General features: G+C 41.0%; 1 protein-coding gene across 1 annotated transcript in view; it reads right to left on the reverse strand.

Moving 5' to 3' along the window:
* Positions 1–10000, reverse strand: part of LOC145418336 (A-type potassium channel modulatory protein KCNIP1) — a 210559-nt gene that overhangs the window by 106573 nt on the left and 93986 nt on the right. Inside the window, exon 4 of the mRNA XM_080286776.1 lies at positions 6033–6103. Within this exon, the coding sequence (XP_080142902.1) occupies positions 6033–6103 (71 nt within the window). The remainder of the gene's footprint in view (positions 1–6032; positions 6104–10000) is intronic.

A 10000-nucleotide genomic window follows, 5' to 3' on the forward strand; every position in this document is an offset into this window, starting at 1 on the left:
TCCTTCCTTCCTTCCTTCCTTCCTTCCTTCATTTACTCATTCATTCATTCAGTCTTTCTTTTGTTCCTTGTCTTTCCTTCCTCCCTCCCTCCCTCCTTCCTTTCCATTCTTCTTTCCTTCCTCTCTCTCTCTCTCTCTCTCTCTCTCTCTCTCATCGAGCCGGACAGCCGTGGTTTAACATGGCAAAATATACGTTCTTGTGAAAGGAATTTACGGTTGGAGAGAGAGAAAGAGAGAGAGAGAGAGAGAGAGAGAGAGAAGGGTTGAAATGGGGCATGAGACAGGTTGAGTTATGGAATTATGGAAGGAAGTAGTGATTTGTGTGTGCGTGTATATATATAATAGAGAGAGAGAGAGAGAGAGAGAGAGAGAGAGAGAGAGAGAGAATTTTTAAAATGCTGAAACTTTAAATAGGAAGTCTAATGATGATAATGATGATGAGGAAGGAAGAGGAGGAGGAGGAGGAGGAGGATTACACAGGATTACACAGGAAAGCAAACAGCAACAGACCTTATGGTCCTTTCGAGGCTGCTTGTTAGAGAAAACTATGACTACAAGATCTAACTCTACATGTTGAAGGATAAGGATAGTAAAGCAAGAAGGCTCCCCCCACCACCAAACCCTCCAGGAAAAAGTGAGAAAAACCACCATGCAGCATGGAAAATCTGACATGGAAATTTTATAGGAAACACTGGAAAGGAAAACTCACATTCTATAATACTTTGTCTATAAGCTACCCGATAGAGTAACCTGAAAGAGAAAGTAAACAAATAAAATAATAGTTACGGCATGACATTATAAACCAGTTACATTGAGTTAATGGGAAGTCTGTGAACATAACGTGGAAGCTACACACTGCACAGTGTGGATGTTTAGGGGTGGTGCAGCAGCCTTGCCTGGCGCTTTTAAGGTAGGCAGCAGTCAATCAGGCCCTAGCTCCGTTTTCTCCACTGAGACAAGGAACTCTCCCATGTGGGACAAGTACACAAGTTTCATCCTGAAGCAGTGACCCCTGGTACATTAAAAAAATCCCGATGGTGGTCACTTGACTAACAGGGACCCTCAGTGATCCACAGCCCATCACAGGTCGAAAGTAAGAGTAGTGACCGTTAACTCAGGGTTATCTGTGCAGATCCTAATCTGTGCTTATATTGCTTTCTTTGCACTGGGGAGATTGAAAAGTATATAGGACGGGTGTCTTAGATAAAAGGGGACTGCACAGTGTGGATGTGCAATGCACAGTGTGGATGTTTAGGGGTGGTGCGGCAACCTTCCCTGGCGCTTTTTAGGTAGGCAGCAGTCAATCAGGCCGTAGCTGCGTTCACTCCACTGAGACAAGGAACTCTCCCATGTGGGACAAGTACACAAGTTTCATCCTGATGCAGTGACCCCTGGTACATTAAAAAAATCCCGATGGTGGTCACTTGACTAACAGGGACCCTCAGTGATCCACATCCCATCACAGGTCGAAAGTAAAAGTAGTGACCGTTAACTCAGGGTTATCTGTGCAGATCCTAATCTGTGCTTACTGTATATTACCTCATTTGTTTTGGGTAAATCAAAAAACGTATAATGACGTGACGTGACGCTATGTTAAGTTTACGGGGTGTCCTGTAGACACGAGGGGACTTCACAGTGTGGATGTTTAGGGGTGGTGCGGCAGCCTTGCCTGGCGCTTTTAAGGTAGGCAGCAGTCAATCAGGCCCTAGCTCCGTTCACTCCACTGAGACAGGGAACTCTCTCATATGGGACAAGTACACAAGTTTCATCCTGAAGCAGTGACCCCCTGGTACATTAAAAAAATCCCGATGGTGGTCACTTGACTAACATGGACCCTCAGTGATCCACAGCCCATCACAGGTCGAAAGTAAGAGTAGTGACCATTAACTCAGGGTTATCTGTGCAGATCCTAATCTGTGCTTATATTGCTTTGTTTGCACCGAATAAATTGAAAATGTATAATATCGTGACGCAACACTATGTACGGGTACATTGTTTACGGGGTGTCTTGTAGACTAAAAGGGCATGAACTTACATGTACCGTAGCTATAAAAGCAAGTTATTCGGACAGAAAAAGAGTCAGCTGAGGATTCTCGTGCAAATACTTGTCTAATTTGTTTTTGAATGTCTCAATTGAGATACTGTTCACGGTATCTGAGGGTAATCTGTTCCAGATATTTACAACTCTGTTAAAGAAGAAGTATTTTGCTTCGTGGGATTGGAATCGCTTTCCCATGATTTTGCAGCCATTACTTCTGGTTTGACTCGACCGGTCTATATCAAAATATTTATTCATGTCTAAGTTGTCATATCCCTTCATGATTTTGAAAACTTCAATAAGGTCCCCTCTTAACCTGCGCTTCGTTAGGCTAAATAATTTAAGTTCTTCAAGGCGTTCCTCATATGGTTTGTTTCTAAGTCGTGGCATCATTTTTGTGATTCTTCGCTGAATTTTCTCTAATTTTTCAATGTCCTTTCTGTAGTACGGAGACCAGAACTGCACACAATACTCAAGATGGGGGCGCACTAGCGAGTTGTACAAGGCAAGTATGACTTTTTCCGATTTAAACTCGAAAGTTCTTCCAATAAAACCCACTAGCTTGTTTGCAATTTTTACCGCATCGGTACACTGCTTGCTTGGTTTTAGGTCAATTGATATTATCACACCAAGATCCTTTTCATTGCCTGTACTTGATAACTGAATACTGTTCATTTTGTAATTTGCATGGACATTGTTACTTCCAATATGAAATACTTTACATTTTTCTGTATTGAATTTCATTTGCCATTTTTCTGCCCAGCTTGCTAAAGTATTAAGGAGGAGGAGGAGGAGGAGTGCGTTTACTCTAACTAGTAACCAAGGAGATTCCCCTACTTCATACCATACACTGGTCAAATACGCCACCAGGACGGTATCAGTGACCCAGTTCCATCGGATGAGTGCAAAAAATCCATTGATATTGCCCTGGCCACAAACCCTCCACACGGGAAGCCAAGCCCACACCAGCAGACCGGGCCTAGACCCTCCTTTAAACCCGGTGGACTATCGCCTTTAAGACCAGGTGCAGTAAGGGTGATTTTCGAGGTGGTGGGGTGGTGTGGGATAGGGCCTTATGCCACGCAGTACAGCTTCCTTTGGTGGCTACGATACGGCTAATTTGAGAGAGAGAGAGAGAGAGAGAGAGAGAGAGAGAGAGAGAGAGAGAGAGAGGAATATAAAAACACTTGTCTTTCTCAATTCTATTTTCTAAGTTAAAGACAAGGATAGTACGGCAGGGGAAGGGAGGGTGGGAGGAGGGGAGGGGAGGGAGGTATTTCAGGGAGGAATGGAGAGAAAATCGGGAGGAATGAGAGACAAGAAGGAGGGAGGGAGGGGGAGGGAGGGGAAGATGTGGGTAGGTAGGTAGGCAGGTAGGTAGGTAGGTAGGTAGGTAGGTAAGGACAGGCAGGTGAGTAGGTAGGAAGGTAGACAAAGATAGATAGATGGATAGATAGATAGACAGACAGATAGACAGACAAGTAGGAAAGGGGGTTTGTCTAATGGCCGCGTTTCAGGAATTACCACAAGAAAGAGTCTAATTTTTCGAGGGATGAGAGAGAGAGAGAGAGAGAGAGAGAGAGAGAGAGAGAGAGTCGGGAGGAGGAAGATGAAGCGAATGGAGCAAGAAGGAAGGGAAAGGAAGGGAAAGGGAGAGAGGGAGAGAAGGCGTGGAGGAGGAAGAGAAAGAGAGGAGGAAGGGAAATGTGAGAGAGAGAGAGAGAGAGAGAGAGAGAGAGAGAGAGAGAGAGAGAGAGAGAGAGAGAGAGAGTGGTCCAAGACAGCCAGTGTTGCAAACAGCGTCTCTTTCATTTAATCGCTCTACTTGTCTGGCCAGCCTCTCTCTCTCTCTCTCTCACTCTCTCTCTCGAATTTCCTCCCCTTCGGTACACCTGTCACAACCCTTCCCTGGGGATGTTAAAGTGAGAGAGAGAGAGAGAGAGAGAGAGAGAGAATTAGCTACGCATTGTCATAAAAGGGTTGTAGAAGGGAGAGAGAGAGAGAGAGAGAATTAGCTACGCATTGTCATAAAAGGGTTGTAGAAGGGAGAGAGAGAGAGAGAGAGAGAGAGAGAGAGAGAGAGAGACAGACAGACAGACAGACAGACAGACAGACAGAGACAGAGACAGACAGACAGACAAACAGAGAGAGAGAGAGAGAGAGAGAGAGAGAGACATGTAGATAAGAGACAGGAATGACATCACAAACCTCTCTCTCTCTCTCTCTCTCTCTCTCTCTCTCTCCAAAACCCAGGACGGGCAAGGCATCAAATTTAAACTATTTTGTTTTTTCTGGACAATATAATTTACCCCTGGAACTAGAGGAAGCCTTAACGCCGTTCCCTAAGCGATTTATTCTTCCCCTTACCTCTCAGTCCCTACCCTCTATGTCGTTTTAAAAGTTCAGAATTAAAGAAGAAGTGTTTATGAAGGAAAAGATGGTGGGTATGAGTCTCCTTGGTTACTAGTCAAATTCTAAAAGATGGTGGGGATGAGTCTCCTTGGTTACTAGCCAGATTTTAATCATATAAGTCATTTTAAAAGTTCAAAATTCACACAGAAAAAGTACCAGTGAAGGAAAATATGATAGGAATGAGTCTCCTTGGTTACTAGTCAAAGTGTAAATGAAGGAAGAGATAGTGGGGATGAGTCTCCTTGGTTACTAGTCAAATTTTAGTCATATGTCATTTTAAAAGCTCAAAACTCAAATAGGAGAGGTATCAATGAAGGAAGAGATAGTAGGAATGAGTCTCCTTGGTTACTAGTCAAACTTCAAAAGATAGTGGGGATGAGTCTCCTTGGTTACTAGTCAAATTTTAATCGTATAAGTCGTTTTAAAAGTTCAAAATTCACACAGGAAAAATACCAATGAAGGAAAAGTGTACCCCAGTCCAATGTAATGTACTATACTCAACCTCGATGTACTACGAAGAAGCACAATGCAGTACAAATGAGGAGGAAGGAAGTACTCAGAGTGGATATTCAGACTAAAAACCATGGAGATTTTGAGGAGGAGGAGGAGGAGGAGGAGGAAGAAGAAGTGAAGGAAGATGAAGAGGGAGAGGATGAAGAGAAGGAACAGCAGCAGGAGGAGGAGGAGGAGGAGGAGGAAGAGGAGGAGGAGAAGGAAGAGGAAGAGGAGGAGGAACGAAGAGAGGAGTGAGAGGAAAGGAGTACGAGTATGCAGCCCCTCTCTCTCTCTCTCTCTCTCTCTCTCTCTCTCTCTCTCTCTCTCTCTCAAAATCTACATAATTATATATGGCAATTAATACACAGGTAAAAATAGGAGTTGGAAAATCTATAAGAATCGTTCATCATCATCATCATCATCATCATCACCACCACCACCACCATCATCATCATCACCTCTTTTCCCATCTAGGACGGGGTGAGGTTGGGTCAGAGAGCAAGTAAAAAAAATTGAAGGAAAAACTTAACGAACATCCACTTAAATGGGCCACACACTCATCCACTCACCACTCCAGCCCATGGAATCCTGTATAAAAATTCCCATTCTTTTTCTACTTACCTTGCAAGTCATCCGGAAGGTGGTTTTAAAATTTCACCACACCACACCACACCACACCACACACCACCACACTAGATCATTAATAATAATAATAATAATAATAATAATACAAAATTAATAATGATGATCATGTTACTACTACTACTACTACTACTACTACTACTACTAATAATAATAATAATAATAATAATAATAATAATACAAAATCAATAATGACGATCATGTTACTACTACTACTACTACTACTACTAATAATAATAATAATAATAATAATAATAATAATAAAAGGGAGAATGCAACAACAACAATAATCATCATCATCATCATCATCATCCACACTCAGAGAAAAACATAAAACCATGATTAAAGGAAAAAAAATCAACCACACACCCAGTTAATTAATTGGGCCACACACTCATCCATCCAGCCAAACCAGCCCAAGGAATCCTCACTATTGTCTACTTACCCTGAAGCTAATTTGGCCGTTGCTGTTTAAATCGAAGGCCTTAAATACATGGTGGGCGTATAAACTGGAGTCTGGTGGGCAAAGGAAGGTGGAAGGAACGTTATTGGATCGGGTTATATAAGGGCGCGTCCACACCGGAGTCTTGCGGTGCGGTTGTGAGGGTGAGAGGCTGGGCGAGATGGGAGTGTTGTGCTGGGAGACAGATAGATAGATAGACATACAGAGAGAGAGAGAGAGAGAGCAGTATATTTGTATGCATGTATATGTATGTATATACGTTTACATGTATGTGTTTATGTATGCATCTGTATTTATGTATATGTATGTACGTATGTATGAATGAATGAACGAACGAATGAATATATGTATGTATGTATGACTCCCACTCTCCCGCACCCGCACACACAAGCCTCTGGTATGGACGCGCCCTAAGTCACTCCTACAGGCCAAGGCAATCCATTGGCCGGGATTCTCAGAGATTCACCGCCATTTTTTTCCCCGTAAGTGGAATTTATAATCAAAAATTTATCGCTGGTCAGGTTTTTTATGTATAGGATGAACGAGGGATGCAAGGCACTTAAATCTCTCCTTGTCTCTCCTAAAATAATCATAGTTTTTTTAATTCCAGGATGATTTAAAAGATCTTTATTTACAAGGGGAAAAAAAATATGGGAAATATCCACTCCTTACTACCCCACAAAATCACGCTGGGATAAAGGGAGGAAGGGAGTGGCTAATCCCTATGTAATCCCCTTTGTAAATCGCTGTAAATCCCGGCCCTACGCTAGAGATACAGGGCTGCCATATCACTAAGACTAAAACTGTATTATATTTAGTGTCTGGGATTAAAAATAATAATAATAATAATAATAATAATAATAATAATAATAATAATAATAATCTAAGTCCCGTATGCCTAAAGATTATATGGCGAGAGGGTGACAAGATGCTTAAGTGTAATGCTATCGTGTTTACTAGCTATTACCGGGTCTATCTATCTGTCTATCTATCTATCTATCTATCTGTCTGTCTAGCATTCTATCAATCTATCTACCTAGCTATCTATTTATCTATCAATCTATCTACCTATCAATCAATCATATTAAACTATCTATCTATCTGTCAGTCAACCAATCAGTCTTTCAATCTATCTATCTATCTATCTGTCAATCTATCTATCAATCTATCTATCTATCTATCTATCTATACTTGTCACCCAATCGCTACATAACATTTAAGCATACGATCATTTTATCTATACTCCGTTCACTTTAACTTGGCCTAAAATATATATGGTGCTAGTCACGAAGAAGTGTTACGCCATTAAGGTATATACGGTGCTAGTCACGAAGAAGTGTTACGTAGTCATTAAGGTATATATGGTGCTAGTCACGAAGAAGTGTTACGTAGTCATTAAGGTATATATGATGCTAGTCACGAAGAAGTGTTACGTAATTAAGGTATATATATGATGCTAGTCACGAAGAAGTGTTACGTAATTAGGGTATATATGGTGCTAGTCACGAAGAAGTGTTACGTAATTAAGGTATATATGGTGCTAGTCACGAAGAAGTGTTACGTAGTCATTAAGGTATATATGGTGCTAGTCACGAAGAAGTGTTACGTAGTCATTAAGGTATATATGGTGCTAGTCACGAAGAAGTGTTATGTAGTCATTAAGGTATATATGATGCTAGTCATGAAGAAGTGTTACGTAATTAAGGCATACATGATGCTAGTCACGAAGAAGTGCCACTCAGCCAAGTTAAAACGAACGGAGTATAGAATCGTGTATAACATTCACTAAAAAATATATTCATCCAAAGTACAAAATCTCTCTCTCCTAACTCTGCATTTGTCACTAATTTTTCTATATAACTTTCTACTTTAAAAAACTCGAAAAAAAATACAACCCAGACTGTTTTTTTTTTTTTCATCATTTTTCAACTATTTTTTTGCATTTTTTCTACATCCAAAAATATATTATTCACTCAAAAAAAATATATATAATAGAATCCAAAGTGCATGAATAACCTCCATCTCTCTCACTACTATTCTTTTTTAGCTACTTTCTGTGCATAAAATTTCTCTCTTATTCATTTCTACATCTAAAAATTATTCATGGTATATTTCTACATTTTTCTGGGTCCTAATTAATTCTGAAAAAAATATATATATTAAAACTACACCTATTATAATGACTAAAATTCCCATATAACTAATATTTGGGGTATATTTTCAAAGTTGGTACATATAAAAGGGAAATAAAAGTAACTACAGACAAGCAAAGGGATTGGATCATGCACCACGTTCAAGGGAGGGGATTGGGAGGGAGTATAAGGGATCAGGGAGGGTATAAGGGATTTGGGGGGAATATATAAGGGATTCGGTGGAGATAAAAGGGATCAGGGAGGATATAAGGGATCTGGGGGGAATATATAAAGGATTCGGTGGATATAAAAGGGATCGGGGAGGGTATAAGGGATCTGGGGGGAATATATAAGGGATTCGGTGGAGATAAAAGGGATTGGGGAGGGTATAAGGGATCTGGGAGCAATATATAAGGGATTAGGGAGGGAGTAAAAGGGATTGGGGAGGATATAAGGGATTAAGGAGGGAGTATAAGGGATTGGGAGGAGATAAAAGGGATTGGGAGGTAGTATGAGGGATTGGCAGGTAGTATGAGGGATTGGCAGGTAGTATGAGGGATTGGGAGGGAGTATGAGGGATTGGGAGGGAGCACAAAGGATCAGGGAGGATATAAAAAATTTGGGGAAAAATATAAGGGATTGGGAGGGAGTATAAGGGATTAGGGAGGAAATAAGTGATTTGGGGGAAGATATAAGGGATTGGGAGGGAGTGTAAGGGATTATGGAGGATATAAATGGTTTGGAGGGAAAATATAAAGGATTGGGAGGGAATAAACGGGATTGGAAGGGAGTGTAAGGGATTAGGGAGGATATAAGTGATTTGGGGGAATATATAAGGGATTGGGAGGGAATATAAGGGATTGGGAGGAGATAAAAGGGATTGGGAGGGATTATAAGGAATTGGGAGAGAGAGAGAGGATTCGGGAGGGGAATATAAGGAATTGAGAGGGAATGAATGGGGTTGAGAGGGAATGAGAGAGGTAGGGAGTGACTATAAGGGATTAGAAGGAAATATAAGGAATTAGGAGAGAGATGCAGGATTCGGGAGGGGAATATAGAGGATTGGGAAGGAATATAAGGGATTGGGAGGGAATATAAGGGATTGGGAGGGAATATAAGGGATTAGCGATGGAAATATAAGGGATCGGATGGAAGAAAAAGGGAAAGAGGACTTAAAAAAGGAATTGAGAAGAGATTATAAGGGATTGGGAAGGATATAAGGGATCTGGGTTGGAAATATAGAGGATTGGGAGGCAGTATAAGGGATTAGGAAGAATAAAAAGGATCTGAAATGGAAATATTGAGGATTGGGAGGCAGTATAAGGGATTGGGGAGAATAAAAGGGGATTCAGATGGATATTAGGGGATTGGCAAGAAATATATGGGATTGAAATGGATATAAGGGAATTGGGAAGGATGTAATAGGATCTGGGAGGGATACAAGAGGATTGAAGACCAAAGGAAGGGAATTCAATACGACATAATGGGTTCAGAGGAAAAAATAGGATTGAGATGGAAATGAAGAGGATCTGGGAGGAAATAAGAACCAGTGGAGGGAAAGGGATTCAGAAACGATATATGAAAATTTGGATGGGCGTATAAGGGATTCAAAGGTAAGATGGGGGATTGGGACGGAGATATGGGATCAGGGAGGAAATAAAGAGGATCGGGAAAGACATAAAGGATTTGGAATGAGAATATAAGGGATTGGAATTGAAATTAAAAGGATTTAGTTGGATATAAGGGGATTGGAGGGGAGGAAGAGGGGATCAGAGAAGGGATTACAGGAATTCAGATGGATTTAGGGGATTTGAATCG

The sequence above is a fragment of the Coenobita brevimanus genome, chromosome 113 (assembly GCF_032717465.1).
Source record: "Coenobita brevimanus isolate Jiangsu-jjx chromosome 113, ASM3271746v2, whole genome shotgun sequence".
Lineage (NCBI taxonomy): Eukaryota > Metazoa > Arthropoda > Malacostraca > Decapoda > Coenobitidae > Coenobita > Coenobita brevimanus.